Source organism: Abramis brama (assembly GCF_963993115.1).
Source record: "Abramis brama genome assembly, chromosome: 5".
Lineage (NCBI taxonomy): Eukaryota > Metazoa > Chordata > Actinopteri > Cypriniformes > Leuciscidae > Abramis > Abramis brama.
The window spans coordinates 43,746,781-43,772,091 of NC_139967.1; the positions used below are offsets into that span (position 1 = coordinate 43,746,781).

Below are 25,311 nucleotides of genomic sequence, written 5' to 3' on the forward strand. Positions count from 1 at the left end.
CTGCTTTTCTGACGGACTGATATGACATAAATAGGGATGCACCGATACTGATACCAGTATTTGGGTGTCGGTTCGATCAGCTTCGGGCTTTCCATAACAACATCGAAAGCTTGGCCGAACAACTGAACATAGCTATACAGGGCGGCTTTTTATTTCTCATCTCCATAAACTTATCTAGTAGTAAAGCTAATGCAAGGGCTAGAAATAAATTAATTCTATGCTGATACTTCCTCGTAGAGTGACCAGATGAGATTGGCTGAAATTCGGGACAGTGTTCGGACACCAGCCAGGTCAACGAAACCAATGAATGAAAATTAGCTAATCAATGCATATCTAAATTTGTGCCTACGGTATCTTTGTAGAATTTCAAAAAAAGAAACAAACAAAAAAGATGCTGCAGCCAATGAGCAGCCGGCAGGGGCTGGCTGCAGGACGACTCAACCTCCACGGACAGTTTTTAATGTTTTATCAGACAATAACTACTCAACATTTTGCTTTAGTATAATTTTCGGGACAATTAGGGCCGGATTCGGGATTCGGGACAACAGCTTAGATTTCGGGACTGTCCCAAATTTTTTGGGATGTCTGGTCACCCTACTTCCTCGTCATCATGGAGAGCGCAGTTTGCATCACTTTGTCCTTCTTTGTTTGTTCTTTCCACAAAGGCTTGCTCTCCCGTGTCATTGCTATGCAACCATGAACAAAGGCGCGCCTGGAAAAACGAGTGTGCCGCTTCTATTATGAGCGTGCATGCCGCGCGCCTACATTTGAAACAACGAATTTGCGCGTACAAAACGTGTGAACGGCCCCTTATAGCAACGTGACATTAGCCTAATCCAAAATATTTCCATATGTGGCTCTTTCCTCCTTTCTTGTCAACGAGTGGATTCAGAGCCACCGCATTAGTAGCGCCGCCAGTCGCCATGTCTCAGTGTTTTTTATGAAGAGGACACAACTGTGCACCATTCGGACAGCGCATCAAGAACCGGATTAACCCGGCACTTCGGTACCACCGGTACTTAAGAAAAGCTGGTATCGTAACTTTTTTTTTTTTTTTTTTGTACCGACTTGGGTAACACTTTATTTTACAGTGTCATTGTTACATATGTTACATGTACTTACCATAGTAATAACAATACATTTATCATAATTACATGCAACTAATCCTCAACCAAATCTTAATCCTACCCTAACATTCTTAATTAAGTACATGTTGTTAATTAATATTACTCAGTAATTAAATGTATAATTACACTGTAACAATGACACCTTAAAATAAAATGTAACCCTGACTTGGTACCGAAGTACCGGGTCTTTTGACAACACTATTCCAATGTTTATTTATTTATTTATTAAACGGCAAGTTTTCCAGCAAAATTACCACTCCCACCAGTCTGCTATGGATAGGCTTGACCAGAGTCAAATACCACCTTGCTTTAGTAGGAAATACTTCCTAGCAAACTTTTAGTCATAATGGTTTCGATTGGTATTGTTCCCGTGAGCAAGAATTCAAAGAGTAAATGTTTAGCGGGAGTGAGTTATTTTCAGTTTCAAGTTAAGGATCCAGTGCGTTCTAGGCAGTGGGTAATGGCAGAAAAGAATCGTAAATAAGGCGAAAGGCTGCGAACCTCTGTGTATGTAGTCAACATTTCAAACTGGATGACAATGAACAGTGTTTTAGGCCAAATGCAGGGGAAAAATTTAAAGAGACTGGCATTCTGTCAGTTAACTAGGAAGAGGAGGAATGGGGAGCACCTTCTGCCCAATCCCACCAAGCCAAAAGCCGGTGAGCACATGTAAGAATGCTGTTGCCATTGTGTTCAGTTATTACAATAAGAGTAGACAAAGAACAATACAATTTTCAGTGATAAACCTACCCTAACAACAACTTTTTTGTAAACAGCTTCACTAATAAGCTATTTCTTACAATACTAATACTTTGTTTTGATCAAACAGACCCTTGGACTGAAAACTTACTTTAGAAGCAGGACAAATGTCTGATACATAACGTCATGCTGCCGAGGGCTGAGAGGAAGAGAGGCTGTAAAATAATCAAAAGACAAACAGTGAAAAGTATTTAAGAAATAAAAATGTATATACAACATTGCAGAGAAACTTCTAAGTACAGTGAGGAAAATAAGTATTTGAACATCCTGCTATTTTGCAAGTTCTCCCACTTAGAAATCATGGAGGGGTCTGAAATTGTCATCGTAGGTGCATGTCCACTGTGAGAGACATAATCTAAAAAAAAAAAATTCAGAAATCACAATGTATGATTTAACTATTTATTTGTATGATACAGCTGCAAATAAGTATTTGAACACCTGAGAAAATCGATGTTAATATTTGGTACAGTAGCCTTTGTTTGCAATTACAGAGTTCAAACGTTTCCTGTAGTTTTTCACCAGGTTTGCACACACTGCAGGAGGGATTTTCCTCCCCACTCCTCCACACAGATCTTCTCTAGATCAGTCCGGTTTCTGGGCTGTCGCTGAGAAACACGGAGTTTGAGCTCCCTCCAAAGATTCTCTATTGGGTTTAGGTCTGGAGACTGGCTAGGCCACGCCAGAACCTTGATATGCTTCTTACAGAGCCACTCCTTGGCTATCCTGGCTGTGTGCTTCGGGTCATTGTCATGTTGGAAGACCCAGCCTCGACCCATCTTCAGTGCTCTAACTGAGGGAAGGAGGTTGTTCCCCAAAATCTCGCAATACATGGCCCCGGTCATCCTCTCCTTAATACAGTGCAGTCGCCCTGTCCCATGTGCAGAAAAACACCCCCAAAGCATGATGCTACCACCCCCATGCTTCACAGTAGGGATGGTGTTCTTGGGATGGTACTCATCATTCTTCTTCCTCCAAACACGTTTAGTGGAATTATGACCAAAAAGTTCTATTTTGGTCTCATCTGACCACATGACTTTCTCCCATGACTCCTCTGGATCATCCAAATGGTCATTGGCCAACTTAAGACGGGCCTTGACATGTGCTGGTTTAAGCAGGGGAACCTTCCGTGCCATGCATGATTTCAAACCATGACGTCTTAGTGTATTACCAACAGTAACCTTGGAAACGGTGGTCCCAGCTCTTTTCAGGTCATTGACCAGCTCCTCCCGTGTAGTTCTGGGCTGATTTCTCACCTTTCTTAGGATCATTGAGACCCCACGAGGTGAGATCTTGCATGGAGCCCCAGTCCGAGGGAGATTGACAGTCATGTTTAGCTTCTTCCATTTTCTAATGATTGCTCCAACAGTGGACCTTTTTTCACCAAGCTGCTTGGCAATTTCCCCGTAGCCCTTTCCAGCCTTGTGGAGGTGTACAATTTTGTCTCTAGTGTCTTTGGACAGCTCTTTGGTCTTGGCCATGTTAGTAGTTGGATTCTTACTGATTGTATGGGGTGGACAGGTGTCTTTATGCAGCTAACGACCTCAAACAGGTGCATCTAATTTAGGATAATAAATGGAGTGGAGGTGGACATTTTAAAGCCAGACTAACAGGTCTTTGAGGGTCAGAATTCTAGCTGATAGACAGGTGTTCAAATACTTATTTGCAGCTGTATCATACAAATAAATAGTTAAAAAATCATATATTGTGATTTCTGGATTTTTTTTTTTTAGATTATGTCTCTCACAGTGGACATGCACCTACGATGACAATTTCAGACCCCTCCATGATTTCCAAGTGGGAGAACTTGCAAAATAGCAGGGTGTTCAAATACTTATTTTCCTCACTGTATTTCCATTTTTACCTGTCAAGAAAGGGGCTTGAATCACACTTCGCCATATCCTGGAAAGACTTTGCCCCTGCAGGAAAATAACATTAAAAACAAATAAAATAAATAAATAAAAATCTTGGCAGTTTCATGTTAAATTGACCTAAATAAGAAGTATCAAAGACACTACCCATGGAGGAGCCCAATCCAGCAATTTCTATTTCATCTTTCCTGAGGTGCAATTATAATGTTGGCTTTCAGGGCAATGTTGGCTTTCAGGGCAATCTAATGTTAAGGAACTCTCTGAAAACTAAAATCTGCTATCTCTAAGGTTTTTGAGAATGCTATACATGCTTTTACTTCATTCTGTCAGGACTACTGCATGGCATTAGTCAGTTCTCTCTATCTCGCTTACAGTTTGAGCAAAATGCTGCTGCAAGACTTATAACAAGACGGCGGACTATTTTACACTTGTCTTTACACCGGCAACTGATGAAATACAGATTCCAATACAGTAATACAATATGTTGTTATTTGTTTTTAAATCTTGTTCTATTGTCATTGTGTTGAGCATGTTGTGGCCCACAAGAAATAATATTTTAGTTTGGCCCAAGCTCTAAAATGAGTCTGACACCCCTGATCTAAATAAAAACAAAGGTTAGGAAAATGATCACCTCTAAAAGGCTGGGCACTGCAATGAGAGCTTCAAGAACCTTCTGCAAGTAGCTTGTCTATAGAAGAAAAAGAAGAAACATTTTCTGAAATTTACAACAGCAATGAACACAAGGAGGCAGCAATGTACCGTCCACCTAAACAAACATCACATGAATCAGCCAGCTTTAGGTACACTGTTCAAACGCAGTAAAAAGCATGACTAATCGTCTAAAAAAAGACAGGATTCATAGTTCACATGCACAATTTTCATGGGTTTTTCCAATATCAAAAATATCATCGTCATTGTTTCAGGATGCAGTGTTTGTGCACAAGTACACAAAATGACTCTAACTAATGACTGCAACAGCTTTAAAAGGATAGTAATGTACACGTGACTTACCATATTGAATGACACAAGTTTTTGCAAGACACTGTTCCACAGCTGCAAGTCATAAACCTCATACTCCAAACAAAGATCTGCCACAAGACGGACAGCCTGGAAAGAATAATGAATAATGTATGCAGATTATGCTTTAGTGGAATTGTGAGATAGTCTGCATGACAATAAAGATATACATAAAACACATACATAAAGCTTTAACTGATATTTATATTTTTTAGTGTTTACATGTTTTATGGGTCCAACAACACTCAAAAAGAGCAATGCCACAGTGTTCATCAAACTATAAATGGATTCCTAACAGTTCTCTCTGCTCATTAAATTGGATAGGAGAAAGTATATAAAACAGAGAAAATTACACACTTCTTTAAAATGCTCAAGCACAGCCTTAAGGCCTGTTCACATCAAGAAGAACATTCAGTCTGATTTCCGAATGTGATTTCAATTTAAATGTATTTTAGTGAAATTTCAATTTATTTTTTCCAGAGTTCTTTGGTAAATAGAAAGTTATAAAAACAACATCTATTTGGAATAGAAATCTTTTGTAACATTATAAATGTCTTATTGCATCCCTGCTGAATAGAAGTATTCATTTCTTAAAAAGAACCAAACAAAAAGACAAACTAACAAAAAAATCTTACTGATTTCAAAATGTTCAATTCCCCCACCACTCCTCATCATACTAAACTTTTTTTCAAAACTGTAGTAAGAACTGACAGAACTTGTCTGTTGAAATGAGGGGTTTTAGTATTAGTTGCAATATCTACCTGAGGTTCGTTGTTGTGGTTCTTCCATAAACCCTTGATCATGCCTTCTTTTGGGCTGCTGATGAACATTTCCAAGGTATAGGGAATGTTCAGGGCTTCCATCTGGGCAAGGTACATGTAACACTTCAAATAATATCTGTGAAAACAACAATATATGGTCATTAATCCTGCAAATTCATCAATCTTGATTAAAACAAAATGGCAAAAAAGTTTTTTTTTTTTTTTTGCATTAACACTTGGACATTTAAAATGGTTACAGTTCTATTCTTATTAAAATTGCACGCAAACAACTGAAAGAATTTCATTTAATAGTATTTTCTAGATGCTGCTCACTTGATTTTGCTACTAGGCCGGTTGGAAAGTGCCTCCAAAGTGTTAGCATCTGCTAAGTGAGTGAGACAGATCAAAGCACGGCTACGATGTTCAAAGGTCAGTCGAAGGCCCGATCCTCCCAGGGGCTGAAAAGATGAACACATGTTAACCATGTCAGACCTTTACTTTCCCTGCCAACAAATATGCCACTAATTACTTTATAAGGTAAGTAAAAAACAATTATAACAATATAAACATTTGCTGGAAAACTATGGTGTATAATGTGTAACACATCACTGATTTCTTTATTTTCAACACATTCTAAATGATGCTTCAAACATTTTCAGAAGTAACTCTTGCAATCTGACAAAACCTTATCTAATGCATGCCTGAGATAAAGTTATCTTGGTGAACAAGATATTGTTTTGCATCTTCAAGTTTGCTTCTATTTTAATATAATTTTTTAAGTTTAGTTAAACTTTGGTAAAAGAATAATTGTAATTTTTAACGGTAAAAGTCTGTAAAAATGCTAATTGGTTAATGGTAAGTTCTATAACTTTTTACTATTTTATATTTATAGATCTAACAGAAGCTTTAATGTAATTTTTAGGGGTGTGACGAGACACTTAGCTCACGAGATGAGACGAGACACGAGATTGGGTTCACGAGAACGAGACGAGATTTTTGCACAGTATTTTTAAGAAATTCTTAATGACAAAATTCATGACTGGAAAAATAGTCTGCAGGTGCATTTTGAAATGTTTTAACTAATCATCTTGTAAATGAATGTCATTTCAGTTCTACTTTCTTATGCATTGAAAGACAACAATATACAAGCACTGTAAAAGTTTTTTATACATGAGCTTCTAGTACTTCTGATTGAGGTTGTGTGTGACCTCTTTATTGAACTCCTTTCCACAAATTGAACAGAAATAAAAACAGTATAAATAACAAAAACGAATAACAGTTTTTTCTTAGTCTTAATCACAATTTCAATCTTAATCACAAGTTCAACCATAATCAAAGTACTCTTTCAATATTCAATGTGCAAACAGAGACCAAAACAAAGACCAGAGCTAAGAAGTGGTTACAACTACACAGTCCAGCCTAAGATAGGTTTGATATTGGGAGACAGGCTATCGTATCTAGCCTAATTTGGGCGCATCAGGGAGCTCACGTTTTACTTTATTCGGATTCGCAATCGCACATACTCTGTGCGCGGCGGTCCTGACTGTGCATTCTACAAGACGAGACATTTATTAGTCTCTGTTGCACAACGAATCCTCCACCATGGTCTTCCTTGTCAGTCATCTCGCCTTACTCTCGTTGCGTGATCAGTGAACTGTGATTCCTGCTGCTCTGTGTGTGACTCTGCAGCTCGTGCTGGATGAGCAGAGCAGACGTTTACAATAGTTTACAATTGAAACGACCGTTATCCAACTGAATTAAATGGTTTTTATTTCTATAAAAAAGCAAAACGAAAGTGGAGGCAGTGCCACGGTGGGCAACGTAATGTGATGTAAATGTATCAGTGGCATTTTCTATGTGTATTTCACCCTCATGCTCTGTCATGGAGCATTTTCACCTTGATGAGAAATCTTGTCACATTTTAATATCGCGAGATCTCATGACAGAAGATCTCGTCACAGCCCTAGCAATTTTACAAAAAAAAGTCATCATATAAATTACAGTGAAAAACTGATAAATTGATATTCCCAGAATTCTCAGCATGACTAATTTGACCAATACTCAACATTTGATCGTTTGTATTTTTTTTTATTTGAATAATTGTTAGGTTTTTGTTGTTGTTATCAGTTATATACATTAGAGTTTTATGACACATTTTATGATGTTAAATTAATGTGTATTGCATTATTTTAGTGTCGTGTGTTACCATGATGTGTTTTGTATTCGTTTGCATGACACCATACAACCATCTATATACAGTATTAGTATTTACCTCAGCTTGTGGAAAATATACTTGTGATGAACTTTGATTTATTATGAGGGTTTCTCTTAACCACCTGTGTTTGTATGGTACGAAAAGTTGGTCTATTAACATTACATCAGCTCATTAAAGTGTGTTTTTGTTTGTTTTTTTTACTGTAAATTTAAGTTCAATATGTAAAATTTAAATGTCACTACTGTATTTTTAAAGTAAAAAATTTTACTTTTATTTTTTATGCTAAAGTTCTGGCCAACCAGTATGGCCTTTCTGGTGATGCTGGATGAACAAGGAAAATGGTGAAGCTAGTTCATAAGCCTGGTGGGAACAGCAACATCCCATGCAACAGACCAACATCTAAAACACCTCACTAGTGACCAGCGATGCTGACCTTTTTTTAAGCAGGGATGTTATGATGCGATCAGTGTTCTACCATACAAACACTATTAGTAATTCCAGTGCTCATTCAAAAAGATAAAGATAAAACATTCACTCGTATAAACATTTTTAACATATGATATAAACATCATAAAGTAAACATTTTTATAATCCATCAACAGTAGATAATAATGATAATTTCTACAAGAAAGTTAACTTCGTACCCTTAAGTGTATAAATCCAAAAAGTATAAAAATGTAAATGTTTCAATCTATTCCCACCTCTTATATTACGTGGAATAAATTCAATTCCAATCAAAATGAAAATGAAAAATTTAAATGTTTGTTTTTACCATATTATAACAATGATTAGGTGCTAGTTCACACAAAACACTTTGTTGAAAACGAAGACGTGGCTGCCCACATTCACTCCCTGATAGGGTCTTCTGGATCACTACGTATCCTTCCCTGATTCGTCAAGCCCCTATCCTATGACCATTGCGCTTCTGGAACATGACAATAACAGGCCAGAGCCGTCACTCTTAACAGCTCTGTAACATATCAGCCCCGACGACCATGCAAACAATGACACGGAGACGGAACTGCAAGCTTTGCTGACTTTGACAACCTTTCTAGCAGCAGTTGTGCAGTTAAACTCTGCATTTTATATTACTGCAGCCGCCTACATGTGCAAGAGGCAAGCCTTTATTTTAGAGTTATCGGAAACAATCAGCAACTGTTTACACTTCTACACGCATGCCAAGTGTGCATGAATGGTCATGTGACATGCGTTTTCGGGTGTATAGTGTGGACGGAGGTCTTTTCTGAAATGCAGTGGAAACGCCAGTATGGACGAGAATTGTTTTCATTTTAAAACGCCATGTTAAAACGAAAACGCACTAGTATAAACAGGGCCTGATGTTCAGGTTTCTGTTGAGGGTGAAAAGTCCTACTTACCCACGTTTGAGCTGTCAGGATGGGACTGAGCAAACGAGCACTTATATCCATGGGGTGCATCTGCAGCAAATAAACAACTCTGCAGTATATAGAGAATGAGAGGAAAAGAAACAGGGGAAAGATAAAGACTTCAATAAGACTTCTGACCATGTTACAGAAACAAGTTTAATCCATTTGGTAATGTTACATGGTAAAATCTTTTTGTATTTTGTATCAGTACCTCATGAGATCAGGGTCATCATTTATATCAGTCACATAGTCCTGCTGATTTATGTCCTAGAGAAAAAGAAGGTATGAATTTAAGTCTAGTTTAATAATGCACCCTCATACCAAGTATGTTTACATGTGTAGATTTAATCAAGCTTTAGTCGGAATTTGCTGTACTACTATAGTATATTAGTAGATATATTTAGATATATTTTACACACCTTGCCATTAGACTGCCCTGTTTGGCACAACCATTTCTCCAAAAGAATGTTCCGGATCTTCAGAAGATCGACACCATTGATGGAGGCAATATCCTTGGCCACGCTGTGAATGTCTGTCCAGTTTCAGAAAAAGGTGGCAGAATAAATATCTAAGCACACATGCATGCACTACCATTAACATTTTTGGGGTTGTTAAGATTCAATAAGGTTTTTGAAAGAAATTTCTTATTTTCAAGATTCTTTGATGAATAGAATGTTCGAAAGAACTTAGTAAAGACTTTAACATGTCACTAGATAACTGTCACTTTTGATCAATAAAATACAGCAAATAATGCAAGATCAAATTGATCTTACAGCACAGATATACTATACTCCTTGTCCTTACCAGGGTAAGTCATCCCAGCAGGGTTTTTCATATGGTCCACCACTGAGCTATGCTCAAAGAGAGCTACAATAAGGCGCCCAGGCAGGCCTGTGAGCTTGAGGAGCTCTGGGGAGCTGAGCCGAGATGAAAGGAGAGCGTTCTCTGTGGCCGAGCGCTGATATTGCAACTGCAGTTTAGAGATGAGTGCCTCACCTCGAGCCTGCAAATTCTCCTGGTAAATGATCCAAACAAGACAGAATCAAGAAGAGAGAGGGATAGAGTAATGAAGGATTGGGACAGACAGAGATTTGTGTAATAAATGTGGTTAACAACATCAAGTCCTTACAAATAAAACTAAAGGAATCATGACTTCGGAAATCCAATTTTCTTTTGACAAGGTGTCATTGCACAATAAAACACAGTATAGTCAACCAAAATGCAAAGCCATGGCGGTAAATACATCCTTGCTCATTCGTCAAATACCTGCCAGTATGCCAATATAAAATAATGATTTAAATTTTGAGCTGTCAGGTAGAAATTCCTTCAATCATTCCTACGTGTTTATGTTATTTCTTTAAACTGAACAGCTTCTACTTTGTGTGAATTTCAACTAGTCAGCAAACTAGCATGGACAGTTCTAAACGGTTCCACAGAAGTCAGTCACAATTTCGGAATGACACGAGGGTGAGCAAATGCCGTTTTCTTTTTGTTACGTGGAGTATTCCTTTAAGTGAATTTTAAACAGTATCGGGCAACTACTAGTTCCAAGTTCATTTTTAATGATGGAGGCACTGCAAACTGTAACAACATTTATTGCACCAACATAACACAAATTTACTCACAAGGAAAGAGTTATTATTACTACTTTTTAGGGCTGTTGATTTAAACAATGAATCATGATTTTAGCCATTAACAATTATCCTTCATTATACCATGGTCTGGGTGAATACTCGATTCTGATTGGCTGCAGGGTGTCCATTAAAAAGTGATAATGTACACCTAGGAAAGGCGTCCCGTCAATTTGCCTGATGACAGTTCTAAATGATTGCGCTGGCTCAAACTCACTGATCAACTGCTGCGGTCGGGTCGCTGTGGCCACGTTGCTTGGCAACGCCTGTATACGGGAGATATTAAATAGTGCGCTCGACTTAATAAATAAAAACCCTCACGATTTTTACTCTAAAGCACATTAAAGTATTATTAATTGATTAAATATTTCTTTCTTTCGTAAGTGACCATGGTATAAGCGGGTTAATGCCCTTCGAGGTGTCCATTGTCAGGTATTAATGGACGACGGCGAGGCGTGAACCGTCCGACGTGCAGCGGAATACCTGATAATGGCACCTCGTCGGGCATTAACCCTTACTTAACCTTTTCAAACCAACCTGTCCAGTGCTGGTCTTCTCATTAACAGTTTTTTATTTTTTTATTATTACTAATTATACTTTATACCTGTTGAGTTTCCATTTATGAATGAATTTGAGAAGATGCAAAGAGAAGTACTTTTCTCCATCATTAACTGATAAGCATTTGCTTGTGTTTGTTGGAACTCTTATTCAAGTCGTTCAAAATCATACAGAACACAATGAAACAGCTGCATGAATGCATTGAATTTGCTCATATATTGTGAAAGGCTTTTTGTAAAAAAATAAATTATATAATAGAATACAAGCAGGAATGTAGGGGTGACAGAGAGGGAGAAGGATCGATATATGATTCAGGTCAGACTTTGAATACTCAAACTTTTGATTTGTTTGAGGTTTTTATTTGTTTACTGTAACCACTTTGCAGCAAACTATTTTCATCATTTCATTATTGTGGTGTTGTCCAGAGCTGTTATCCCAGATTTACCTGCCCCTAAACATCATATACAAAAAGTAATCCGTGTTTGGTTGTCAATTAGATGCACTTTTCCAGTCTAATAGCTGCTCTGTTTTGGCAACACCTAAATCAGGCTTGGGAGATCAATTAAATCAGCCAATTCAGCAGCAGTGCCTGAAAATAACTCAAGTAATCAATCAATCAATAATTTTATGCAATTCTGATAAGTCTTTTTGCAAACATTTGTTTTTAAAAATAAATGCCTACTCCCTACCCATATTCAAATCTTAATTAAATCTTCATATTGCCTTGTGGTGCCATCCTAAAGAGGCACAACAATCACTTTCACTGACTTTTACCTTAACTGTTCCCTGCTGGTGGAATGACCAGCCAAACTCAACCCAAGCTCATTAGCCAAGTTATTAGCCACTCTAAAGAAACGGCTAAAGACACATCTTTTTCACTTGACTCGTTAATACTAACACTGAGTATTCTACTATATTTATATTATTCAGAAAAGAAAAAAAAAAAAACTTTTTTTATTGTGTTTATTTAACACAATAGTATTATTTTGTTTATATATTATTTTGATTATTATATTAGTATAATATAATATAACACAATATAATTATTATTATTGTGTTTATTATTATTGTGTTAATATTTAAAACCAAAATATTGTGTTGCTTGGAAAAGGCACTATGTAAATAAATCTAATCCTTCATTGTTGTCATGCTTCGCATCAAAATGTGCAAAATCTTAAAAGTATGTGTAGTCACAAAACCAGCACACTCGACAAAATCTGATCACAAGAGGCTACTGGAGATGCATTAATATCAGGTGTACTTAAAGTCTTTAAACTGACCGCTTGTGATCAAATCAAGTTCCGTCCTCCCTTGGAAAGTGGGTTGGTTTAACAGATGAGCCATGTTTCATGTTTATCTATTTATCAAAACAGCTTTAAAATATATAAATGGTGCACTTGCAAAACATGGTTTTACATTGTTTGTCCTCAAAACAATATATTTAGATTTTCTTTGGGAAGCCAACATACCTCCAGAGCATCAGACTTCTGCAACTTGTATACGAGTTCCAAGCTGAACTTTAAGAAATCAGTCTTTTCTGCACCTGAAATAAAATAATAATAATAATAAAAAGTAAAAAAATAAATCAAATGCGATACACAGCACTGTCCAACCAATTTTCTTATTTATTTATTTTTTATTACAATGCCTCTGCTCAAGTCCACCACAGCAGCATCAGGCACCAAAGCATACGTTGGAAAACACAGTCCGTGAATAACTTTGGTTTGTTCCTCGCATAAAGCTATTGTATTTCTTCAGAAGACTTGCGACATAATGTGCAAGTCACATGAACTACTTTCATGTTACTTTTTGGCCATTTTTGGAGCTTGACACCATTTGCCAACATTCACTTTCATTTTACGGGGTATGTAAAAGAGAAACCTGAACAAGACAGGCTTTATTAAATTTAAAAAAAAAAGTGTTGAAGGGATCGAGTGCTGTCATACCAGCAGACTCACCTGCAGGAAGGTCCTGAGCAATTTTATGGATTGTGGCTGCAGCAAGTTCCAGATTCTGAATGCACAGTGCATGTTTAAAGATACTCTGAGTCACACTGGACGACTCTTTGCTGGGACCAAGATGCTGGTTTTTCTTAGACTGATCCATTAGCAAAGGCAAAAGATTCTTCTTGAACACATGGTTCACAGCTAAAACATACAGCTTATCAACATTAAGCTGGGTAAAAAGCAAAACAGAAAAAATACTGTAAATATCTCCTGTAAAAAAGGCACAAAGTGGCACACACACACACGTTTCTTCACATAACTCTTATTATCATGAATGTCAGGTATATGTTTTTAAAAATTGCACTAATATTGTTGGGTTGTTGAATTTTGCTATTTATCCATGTCAGATAATATGTGTAGAGCTAAATATGTAATACTACGTTTAATGTAAACAATTAACATGGTTTTGACAGATGGTGGTGGTGGGTCAGTTTATTTTAGGGGTGGCCATAGTCACTGTATAGACAGTAAAATGAACCGTGAGCTTAGCGGTACTACATACAATGCAATTGTTTATGAGAGGCTTCCTGGCGAGTACATTAGATGTGGTATTGTTATGTCACTTTGGCTTTTCGGACCGACCGGGGTGTGTGTGAATAAATGCAGAGTACGGGAATGCTCTGGCAGTGTGAATTAATAAAATCACGCAATCCCAAAACAGTTGTGGAACGACTTTTACAGAACTTTTCCAGCATTTCTGTGTGAAAGGGGCACTTCAAAGCCCTTGTTTTATTAGCGCTGTAGATGCAAACTGTGTGCTGTTGTGTGCTGTCACTTTACCTACATAAACATCTGCTACATGGCAAGAAGTTCTAATAATAATAAATCATTGACACGCAAACCAACTAAAAACAGGAATAATAAGAAGGACAGTGATCTTAGCTCCGTCAACAGTATGTTACCTTCAGCAATTTACAGATGAAGAGCAGCGTGGGTAAAGTGTCCTCACTAAGTTCAGGAGCTGTTGGCACGGCACACAATAAAAAGAGGAAAACGTCAAATTGAACAGAAAATAAATTAGTAATTAAGGAAAAATACAATTAGGTAAATCTGGAAGGCTGTGGTACAATGAACAAGGTTGCAAAAAACAACAAAATGATACACACAGACAATTTTCCAGAAGGCGTGGTTGGTCTGGAATAGCAGATGAAAAGGCAGGCGGGTGTTAGCTAGAGCAGTGGGTTCAAGACCGTTCTCCAAAAGATATGAGCTCTCCAGGTCAGTGGGAGGAGAGATTCTTCTATGTGACTTTAAATGCTGGAGTAATCCAACCATCTAAACAATAAATCATAAATCACTTATTCCTGTGCCAAATCAAACTGACATCTGTTTGTTTGTTTAATCTTGGAATTTCACTGACCTGACCAAGGGGTAGAAGGTTTGTGCTCTCATCCGCCATCTGAATAGTTTTGAGGACTCTCTCTATCCACTCATAGTTGTAAGGATTAAGCTGTAAATATTGCATTCATATACAGTATACACCATTAGATTAATATATAATACAACACATCAAAATTACATTTGAGTAATCAAATGTCACTTAGTAGCACAATATTTATATTAGTACTATACAATACATTAGTCAATGCCTTATAATGTCCTGTACCCCATAAAATATTACAAACATTTTATGAAATATTTTCCATGGAGAATTGAAGTTAAAATCACTGGGATTAGGCTGTCAGAGGTGAAGTATGCAATACAAGACCTTGGTCAAGGCGGAGTTGAGACTGAATACAAGGTCTTTGGTAGAGCCGAGCTGAGGAACAATCTGAAGAGCTCTTTCTAGCATGTCGTCTTTCCGTAGAAGCGACTCTTCGCCCCGCAGGTCACCTTTGGCATCACCTTCTTCAATCTCCATCTCATACCATCTATCTTCCTGCAGTAGTAGAGTGGTTATGTACAGATTGATGGCAGAATCGCTGTCCAATCCAAATGTGCTGCAGAATAACAACAACAACAAAAAAGCTTGAGTATTACACTGTGAGAAAAAAACAACAACAGAAAATGTACTGGTAAATTTCTGCCAGGACATTATCCGTTAAGTTGAAGGAAATTTCCGGGCAAAACACTTGCGACAAATTAATACAGAAAATTCGGAAGCACTTTACTTGTAAATTGTAAATATTTACATGTAAATACTATTGACTTATTATATTAAGAACAATAACCAGGTAATAACTATGTGCCAAACCCAAACCTAAACCTTACCTTGACCTGCATAGGTAACTTATATTACCCAGTACTTTCTTAAGTAAGTACACAGTAAGTGCACAAACTGTACTGTAATTTTTATTTATTTTTTTAAACAGTGTACACATTTGTCATATTTTGGAGCTTACTGTTAGAAATATGTCTTAGATTCCCGGTATTTTTATCTACATTTTTCTAAAGCAACTTCCAAAGCGGTTTTATTTTTATTTTTTAAATATGGGAAATTCTTCCAGTTTAGGACTTGAAGAAAAATATATGGAAGCTTGTTTCTTTCCACCACGGAATAAAACAAATTTAAAAGATAATTGCGACCTTTGATCTCACAATTCTGACTTTTTTCTCTGAATTGTGAGATATAAACTCACAATTGCAAGTTATAAAGTCTGAATTGTGAGATATAAACTCACAATTCTGACTTTATAACTCGCAATTCAGACTTTTTTTCTTGCAATTGGGAGTTTATAACTCGCAATTCAGACTTTATGTCAGACAATTCTGAGATAAAAATTCAGAATTGTGAAATAAAAAGTTGTAATTACCTTTTTTATTTTTTATTCTGTGGTGGAAATTTTTTATTCTGTGCAAGTTTGTATAGTAAATTCAACATTAGCTTTTAAATATATATTAGCTATAGTCGGTTGACACATTGTCTTTTTCTTTTACATTTAGTGCATTGTTTTTGTTTGTTTCAAAATAATTTACTTGCCTATTAATGACTAAAACCAGCTCAATGATTGCATTGTTCTATTATTATTAGAGGTATTTGCACTACAAATAATAATTGTCCGTCCCTTTGATTGGATTATGAATTTGTCATGCTCCGTTTTCATCCATCAGTAAAATATTGTTCAAATACTGCAATGCTCTGGTAATGTCAAAAAGATAACACACTGTGTGAACCGGTTACTCAATTTAAACAGCATCTCATTTAATGTTCCACTGAACTACAACTGGAATCTCGTTTCTCTCCCAACATCCTCACTCATGTCTCATGTTTCCACTAGGGATGAAACGGTTCCCGGTTTCACAATAAACCGCTTCAAAATTTCAGACGGTTAGTATTTCCGTTTCACATTTTAATTCTCATTAAAAACATGTGTGATTGCCATGGTTTGAAAAACTGCAAAATGCAGTTATGTGCCGTGCCCATCTGACAAATTCATAACATTATGAGAACACAAATGTAATAGAATGCTGAGAATTCATTGTGCTTTCATTTGCCTGTGTTTTAGCACGTTGTTATGAGAAGAGCGCATCTGACTGAAGTTACACATTCTGACTAGCAAGGCCGAGTTCACTTCTGCATTTTCATCCGTTTGTGCAGATGTAAGCTGTAATATTATGTTTTTGTTGTGCAGATCTAAAAGAATCTCATTTACAGTGTTTGGTTTGGTTAAGTTAATTAACCCGCTTTTATAGTGCTTTAGTTTACTGTTGTTCATTCACTCTTCAGCTCAAAAAGAAATGCCCAGTATTAATGAGAATCATATTCCCTTTTCAAAAACACTGATGATACATTATTATTAATAAATATTGATGATCTTAGAAACCTTACCAAATATGTGTTTTACAACCCATTATAAATAAAGCAAAATAGTGAATAGCTGACTTGCCTGCAGTAATGCAGTATGATGTCAGGAGTGATATTTTTATTTTTCACAAGTGTAGGAATCAAGTTTCTCTTCGTCTCAGCGCACTGCCTGAACACAGACTGGATGGAAACCTAAGAAGAAATGTCAATGGACATAGTATAAGTTTTTCACACAGTTCTGGCCATATTGTGTTTTTTTAATAATGAAATACTTTGCATAACTTCAGCACTGACCCCAAGTTTGCCAAGCTGAATGCCCCACTCTGCATCAGTGATGACAGACAGAAACTTTCCTCTCTCCTCTTCATCCTTATACAAAAAACTTAGATGGGCTCCGACCATAGCAACAACCTATAGAAGATAAATTAATACATTTATTATTCAAGTATATTTTTACATTTTCTAAAGAAAATTTGAGTGAAGGTGTAGTGTAGCTTAATTTATTAGTAATAATCAATAATCGCCTGGATTAAATGGCTTTGGAGACGCTCTGAAGGGTGGGATCATATGCTTTTAAAGCTATCTTACTATTGCTAGCCTCTCCAAAATTACCTACCAATCAATACTTAGGGTTAGGAGTTGACCTAGCAAGCACAACTAATAAATGAAAGCTTGAGTCACAAACCAACTTTCAGTCTGACCTTTATCTTGTCGTAATTTTGCCAGGCACTGGTGATCATCTTCCACAGAATATCCACGACCGCTGCCTTGGACAAAATGGTGCAAAGTCCGATGGCCAAATCTGAGTCGACCACTCTCCAGTTTAGCACCTGAAACACAACTCCGTTACAGTTAATGAACTGACTGAACTACATTATTTCATAGAAATAATATAATTGTGCATCTTAAGTGTCTTTGCACACCTTCTGTAACAAGGAGACCACAACCACTGTGACGGACGAGAGAACAGTTTTCTCTATCCTGTCAAGAGTCTGTTTGTCTCTGGCCATGCGGTTGTTAGACTGAAGCTGGAAATGAGAAATACAACATCGTCAAAAAAACCCTTTCATTTGCATTATATTGAAAGACGCTATATTATGCCCTTTTACAAAGACTTGATTTTGATTTTAGGGTCTACTAAAATAGGTTTTCATGTTTGAATGTTCAAAAAACAAATTTGTAAAAAAAAATTCATTGTTGCAGCACCTCTCTTCCCAGTCTGTCAGCAACACTCTCTTAGTTTCTCTGTCTCTCCTTTCGAAAAGGGCAATGTGCTCTGATTGGTTGGCTGGACCAGTGTTTTGTGATTGGTCAACCGCTTCGAGCGCGTTTCGTAAATGTCAGGCCCATCACCGTGACCACGAGTTTCAACACACTACTAACACCTTTATTTAAATTGCATATGCCTTGGGTGGGAATTATTTAAATGAGGAATACTGTGATGTGTTCGTTCCCAGAAGAAAACTCAAGACTACAATCAAACCATTTCTTGGAGTTCAGAAACAGTGTTTACAGATGTAGAGAATAACTCCCATTGGAGTGGTCTTTGTGCTTTGTAACTTTGCAGACCGTTTTCATGCTCAAACACCAACATTACAGACTAAAAGACATAATAGTTTTTTTTTAACTCAATTATTTTACAGAATTCTCACCCTTTTGCTTAGCGAGATGTCCATGTTGTTAGAAACAAAGTGCAGTAATATACTGCCATAAGACTCCATCAGAAGGCGCAGAGCCAGTTCAAGCTGACTGCACTCCTGTAGCATTTGCAGCATAGAGGCCATGGGATTGAGTAAAGGCCCAACCAAATCAGTTTCTGTGAAAATAAGGACATTTAATTTAAATCTGCCTCTCACAACACGATCAAATTTTTAAAATACATTTTGCTTTTTAAATGTAATAAACCACAGTTCTTTATATTCCACAGCCTTTACACATTTGGGGTTTTCACAATTGAAACGGTTCACCCAAGGTCATTTAGTCTTGGAAAAATGTAATCCTAGGTTATTTCCATGTATCACACTGTTCACACTTTATCCTGGATCAGTAATTAATCCTGGGTAGGCATGTTGTGAGATTTCATACTATACACTTTAAATCCCTGGGCAAGCACTACACTTAAACAACTAGTACTACTGTTTAACACATGCCCCTTTTCCATTGGCCCCCTAAAGCTGCTAGTCTTGAACAGATAACTACAGAATCTACAGAGAAGAAGCTAATGTCGTCACCAATTAAAGTTGGTAATGTTGAATACGCCCTAGAAATAATGAAAACATGAATGAAAGTGAAGTGTTTAGGACAGATTAATGCCTAATATTCTAATATTCAACAACAACAACCACAACCTATTATAATAGACAAAGATTAGCTCAACCCCTTCCCATATTATGTGGTCAAAATAAGAAAGACTTTGCCCGGTTTAGGGATACCAATTGGCATCTGGTACTTTAGAATTTGACCTCAGTGGTGGGGAAAAAGCCAGAGTTGGTGCGCTATCAAACTCTTGGATAGTGGTTGGACTGTCCTTCTCTGCTCATGTACACATTCGCTGATTTTCAACCAGCTTTGGATTGTTACAATGTCAGAAATATATGCAAATGAACAATGTTCTTTCCCCAGGTTTCCTATACCAAGCAAAAGACTTTTGATAGCCAAATAATGCATTTTGCATTAGCCGGCAGAATTTTGCCGAACAATAAATGAGAAACTTGTCCTTTAAGACCTTACCTTGGGATTAAGCATAAACAGTCTCACAGTATACTAGTCAAAGCAATAATATGATGCTCTTACCTTCTTTGAGAGCACAGTATGACAGACAGGAACAGCCAAAAGGATAAAGTCTCGATTCTAGAATAAAGGACAGTTTTATGTTTAAATCATTATGTTTTAGTTCAATCATAGGAATAAATTAATATATGTTCACAATGGAAGGAATTAACAAAAACTGTTTCTTAATTCATTGAATTTCAAATGTCAATTCCAGCCCTACACTTCAACAATTCCCATATTAAAATTTGTTTGGTAATTCCAAGGTCTAATTTAAAACAATCATTCATATCAAGGCACTAGTTTGCATATATCACACCAGTAACAGCAAACTCTTACCTGAAAGTGGCAACAAATTTCTGGTGATTTTATACTGGAGCGGAAGCACTGAGACTGGATCTAGCACAATGCAGTCCTCATTAAAGCCATCATGAAAATGGGAATCAGTGTAAGTGTCCTCTTCACCACTCAATGCAGATTCCTGAAAAGAAATATATACAGTGGGTATATTAAAAGTCTACACATCCCTGTTTAAATTGCAGCTTTTGAAATATAAAAAAATAATGTTGCACCACACAGGAACGAACTTGCAACCTGTCAGTCTTCACCCAACAATCTCACAAAATTCAGTAGGAAACACTGAATATCTATTCCAGCATTTATATATATTCTTATTCGATATATTTTTAGTGTATGGGAAAAGCAAAGTGGCTTGAATATCACTCCAGATGAAGATAGACTTCCAGTGATGACAGCTTGATGGAATATATTGGGGTGCTGTCAACACTCACGTGTGTGTACATGAACAAACAATGTTTAGCAAGCTTACCTTAGGTAAAAATCCAAAATCTTCAATCTGACATTGTCTGTACACATCTGCAGCACTTCTAGTGCTTTTACACAGCTCCAAACAGTCAAGCAAGAGGTCTGTGAAAGAGAAAATACATGTACCTTTTCAAGTTGGTGTAGAGGACAAATGAGTGATACATAAATAAGCTAACTGGTTGAGAACTCAAGTGATATGTACTTTAAGAGAATATGAATGGTGAAAGTGTTTCAGTACCACTGTGGCAGACTGTAATGGCCTGACAGGCCAGCTTATGGATGACAGCAGGGAGGTTAACCTTTTCAGGCAGAACCATGGGGACGTTTTCCTCCAGCATCTGGCAGAGGCGCTGCGCAGTGCTGAACAGAACTCGTCCTGTGCTGCAGTTGGAGTGATGCTGGTATAGCTCACTATATGAGGTGAAAAGAAAGGTATGAGAAAAGATATTAGAATTTAAACGGAACATTCACCCAAAAATGAACGTTCTGTCATCATTTACTCACCCTCTAGTTATTCCAAAATCAAGACTTTCGTTCATCTTAACACAAATTAATATATTTTTTATATTCTCTCATCAAATTGTCCATTTGCCGAAATGTGCTTGCTTTTCAAGTGAGAAAGTGTGCATCCCTGAAACTTTTTTCTGTTATCACTGTAAAGCTAAGTGAAACAATCTGTATTGTATAAAGCTCTAAATAAAGGTGACTTGACTTGAGCAGTTTACAAACATAATTTTGTGTATATCACACATTGTATTGTATCTTTCGCATCTCAATATGTAAAATGTAGAGAGTAATGAGAGACCATTGAAATTTGCTAGTTTACGGCTTACTATTTACACAGATAATGTTATAAAATTAGGAAATATTAGAAGTGGAGAGTGAAGTGGAGCAGTGGAGCAATAAAACTTTATTATATTATATTATTAAATTGTAGGCTATGCATACTAAAATTATTTTATATTAACAACTACCACTTTGTTTTGTACTTTGTTAGACTTTTTGGATCAATTGCTAAATCAATATTGAGAATCAGGTGCAGTTGTATTATTTTCTTTACTTTATAAGATTGTAGATTGAAAATAATGCTTGGTAATAGGCCTATTATTTTTAAAAAGTGAGAAATAACTGCCTATTCCGAATGTATACACTTTTTCACAGCATTTAGATCCTTAAATACCCACCCCATCATTCCCTTCTCCTTTACCTTAGGATCTGCAGGGCTTTCTCCACATCTCCAGCATCCAGAGCTCTCAGCGCCAGGTCTGCCCAAAGTTCCTGCTCTGTCTTCTGCAGCTGCCTGGCCAGCCGGTGTAGCCCAGCTTCAGTAGAGAGTGTCTTTGTTTTACCATCAGGATCATTGGCTACTGCAGCATTACCATTCAGGTGACTACTTGAAACCTTGTCAGGGTGTTGTTTTCCTGAGCGCCGCCATGCTTGTGCATTCTCATATGCGGTGATGAGCTGCTGGTTGAACTTATGTCTCACTAAAGGATCCTCATATTCTTCTGGTGTTAAGAAGATGTCAAAGTCTTCCTAAAGTCAAAAACATTTTAAAATAAACATACCCATTTGTAGATGTATGTCCAATATGGCATTAAATGCCTCAAATCCATTATGAACAAATAAAGACCTGTAGATGAGACATGGCTGTGAACATGTTCAGACTGTTCCCACATTCAGTCTTCTTGAACGCATCATCTACAAGAAGAAAGGACAGGAAACTTTAACTGTCTAAAAAAAAATCAATCTAGTTCATAAAAAAAAATATTAAATTGATTATCCTTGTAGTAGTACTATCAGTCGATTAAAATATTTAAAGTTGCAAAATTGCAGATTTTGACCTTATGTACACACTTCTCTTCCAGTCAAAATGAGTATTGTTTGTTCAATTATCACTTTCTGTGTTATTATATTTACTGCATAAGTCTTCATTTTTTTTATTCAATTAGAAAGGCTTGATATGTCTTATAATGTTTTATCGTATAAATCATATAGTGACATTTTTTTTTTTTTTTTACATTTGTTATAGGAGGTATATAATAAAAGCAATAAGCCCCTTGAAGCCGTGTTTTACAGTGAATTTATAAAAAAAACCTTAGCTGTTCTAAATTCACTGTAAAACACGACTTCAAGGGGCTTATTGCTTTTATAAAACGGTTACTCAAAAATATTAATTTTAATATTTATTTTATTCAAAAAATAAACACCAGTAACAAAAAATGTAACGTTATAACACATTTATTCCTTCCAAGCAATGTAGTTCCAAAGAGGTTGCCAAGCAACACATGCAGCAACAAAGTTGTGTAGTAATACTAATGTAATAAGGTCACAGGTGTATGTTTGTTGAGTAATTTACAACGGCTTCGGCTCAACCAATCAGAATCAAGGGAAACTATCCGTTTTTTAAAATCAAAACAGCAATCAATGCCTTTAACAAGCCTCTTATGCATCCATTGAGGAAATCTACAAGAAACCACCTCAGACAACAGAAGGAAGTTATTTTAAACTCTAAACTGATGTTATACAATGATAATGGAGAAAAAAAAAAAACATGGTTTAATCTCACAAATTCTCATAGCTGATGTTTCTTTCAAATGGAATATGGTCAAACTTGCACTGGGTTTCTAGACTGCAACAAGGCCAATTAAAAAAATTTGAACAAAATATTTAATGACATTTATTTTATAAAAATGTAACATTTAAGCCTTTATAACTATTTTTCTTTTTGACTGTAATTCTGAGTCTTAATAAAATAAACTGCCAACTGTCCTTCAAATGAGACCACAATTATGCTTCTAGTCCAAGGGCTTCATAAACTATATTTTAATTTGGGTACTTCATTTCTGGGGTTCAGAACAAAGGGGCGTAAATGTAAATTCTGTGGTGACCTATCCTTTTAAAACTGCATTATTAGAAAGAAAACCAGTTCTAATACTTGGTTGTGCACTCACCTGTCTGAATGCTCTGCAGGTACTTCAAAGCTTCAACCATAATCTGTGATATTAGCATTTGTAATTTCTTCTGCTATTGAAAGAAAATACATTTAATTCAGTATATATAAATCTTGCTTATATAGATGAACATTTCCAAGTATGTTTAACAATAACAATTCAAAAACTTTTCATATAGAAAACTAATCCTACTTTAGTATTAAGATTTTTTTCCATTGAAACATTGTCCATTTAAATCTATAGTCTTTATGCAAAATATAATTTCTTATTTTTAACCCACAACACCAAATTCTGACCTCTTCAGAAATGTGTCGCTTGTCTTGAAGTTCAAGTCTTGCCCAACAGGCCATTCGCTCAATCACAAATTCTGCTTCAGAATGGGGCAGATTCTTCAGCAGCGCAATGCACTTCTCCCTCTGTGAATACAACAATATCCAAATATATCACCCTTGATTCCTATCTGAATTGAAACTGCTTTCTTAACATTTCCATGTTGTAACTGCTGATTAGGGCTAGGAGGTATATATTTTTACAATATACTGAATATGAATTTGTTGGAGATTGCAGTGGTTTCATTAGAGGTCTTCATTGGTCCACTTCGATTCGAAAACCCGTGGTCTGACCCAAGACCCGAGCAGGTTCGTATATTTGGAATATTTTAGTTAATACTAAAATATTCCAAAAATATGAAAAGTGCCTCAGGCATGGGTCAGGTCTGATATTAGTAGCCTCGGGTAATTTCAGATAAATTGTGCTCCTAATTTAAGAAATTCTGGAGCAAATTTACGGGCATATTAAAAATATATCAAAAAATCAGTTTTTCCTTAATAAAGGGATACAAGGAGACATGTACAAGCAACATGATAAATTTATTATTATTTTTTAACTAGGTTTTTAAATGTTTCTGCTTCAAATATGGTTTATTTAATAATTATGGAATTATGTATATTCTTAATATTAATGTATATGCCAGATACACTTTATTTTGTAACCCGAAACACCAATTATAACCAGAAAAAAATATGCTCTGTATAATCCAGGACATTTAATTATAAAAAAGCCTGAAATACACTCGGACCCTTATTTTGAAATACCTTAACTACTTTCCAGCTCCTCACTTAAACATACAAGGGAGATAAAATATGCAGTCTTAGAACAATCTAAAACATCACAATACAAACAACATAAAGTCAATATTGTCAATTCATCAACAGTAGATCGTAAGCAATCGCTTGGCATAAATGAGTGGTATTCATTAACTATGAACTGCTCTGAAACTGCAAGCCTGTAGAATGTGCAATAGCGCTGCGTTTTGACTTTGAACGTTTTCTTGAATCAGTTCTTCTGCATTGATCATAAAAAAATATTTGCTGAGTCAGTTCATTTATTTAGCTTGTATTATCACTCAAGTGGTCAAGAACGTCTCCGCGTGACTTGTGATTGTTTCATTTAGCGCAAAATTAATAACTAAAAGTTGAGAAAAAGTTAAAAAGACAAGTGGACAGACTAATCAGGGTATCTGCACAATTTTTAAAGTCAAATTTAAGGCTTTTTAAGACCTTTTTAAGACCTGAAGAAATCAAAATTAATACCGTACATTAGGGGTGCGCAATATTGACAAAAATATGTCCATATATTTTCAAAGTTTTGTTGATAATAATTAGATGATATTTTACTGATTGTGTTTTTGT

The 25,311-nt window shown here is 36.3% G+C and overlaps 1 protein-coding gene across 1 annotated transcript in view; it reads right to left on the reverse strand.

Moving 5' to 3' along the window:
* The window catches only part of kntc1 (kinetochore associated 1), a 59,450-nt gene that overhangs the window by 8,542 nt on the left and 25,597 nt on the right, over positions 1 to 25,311 (reverse strand). Inside the window, exons 27-55 of the mRNA XM_084115449.1 lie at positions 23,917 to 24,036; positions 23,621 to 23,693; positions 22,300 to 22,367; positions 21,874 to 22,202; positions 20,905 to 21,077; positions 20,671 to 20,768; positions 20,181 to 20,322; positions 19,866 to 19,922; positions 18,725 to 18,888; positions 17,996 to 18,100; positions 17,774 to 17,902; positions 17,367 to 17,483; positions 17,155 to 17,264; positions 15,036 to 15,267; positions 14,688 to 14,777; positions 14,434 to 14,602; positions 14,230 to 14,288; positions 13,280 to 13,496; positions 12,791 to 12,864; positions 9,937 to 10,147; positions 9,552 to 9,664; positions 9,344 to 9,399; positions 9,124 to 9,202; positions 5,866 to 5,990; positions 5,533 to 5,668; positions 4,766 to 4,861; positions 4,386 to 4,442; positions 3,748 to 3,802; positions 1,978 to 2,041 (exon numbers count right to left, since the gene is read on the reverse strand). Of these exons, the coding sequence (XP_083971575.1) occupies positions 1,978 to 2,041; positions 3,748 to 3,802; positions 4,386 to 4,442; positions 4,766 to 4,861; positions 5,533 to 5,668; positions 5,866 to 5,990; positions 9,124 to 9,202; positions 9,344 to 9,399; positions 9,552 to 9,664; positions 9,937 to 10,147; positions 12,791 to 12,864; positions 13,280 to 13,496; positions 14,230 to 14,288; positions 14,434 to 14,602; positions 14,688 to 14,777; positions 15,036 to 15,267; positions 17,155 to 17,264; positions 17,367 to 17,483; positions 17,774 to 17,902; positions 17,996 to 18,100; positions 18,725 to 18,888; positions 19,866 to 19,922; positions 20,181 to 20,322; positions 20,671 to 20,768; positions 20,905 to 21,077; positions 21,874 to 22,202; positions 22,300 to 22,367; positions 23,621 to 23,693; positions 23,917 to 24,036 (3,518 nt within the window). The remainder of the gene's footprint in view (positions 1 to 1,977; positions 2,042 to 3,747; positions 3,803 to 4,385; positions 4,443 to 4,765; positions 4,862 to 5,532; positions 5,669 to 5,865; positions 5,991 to 9,123; positions 9,203 to 9,343; positions 9,400 to 9,551; positions 9,665 to 9,936; positions 10,148 to 12,790; positions 12,865 to 13,279; positions 13,497 to 14,229; positions 14,289 to 14,433; positions 14,603 to 14,687; positions 14,778 to 15,035; positions 15,268 to 17,154; positions 17,265 to 17,366; positions 17,484 to 17,773; positions 17,903 to 17,995; positions 18,101 to 18,724; positions 18,889 to 19,865; positions 19,923 to 20,180; positions 20,323 to 20,670; positions 20,769 to 20,904; positions 21,078 to 21,873; positions 22,203 to 22,299; positions 22,368 to 23,620; positions 23,694 to 23,916; positions 24,037 to 25,311) is intronic.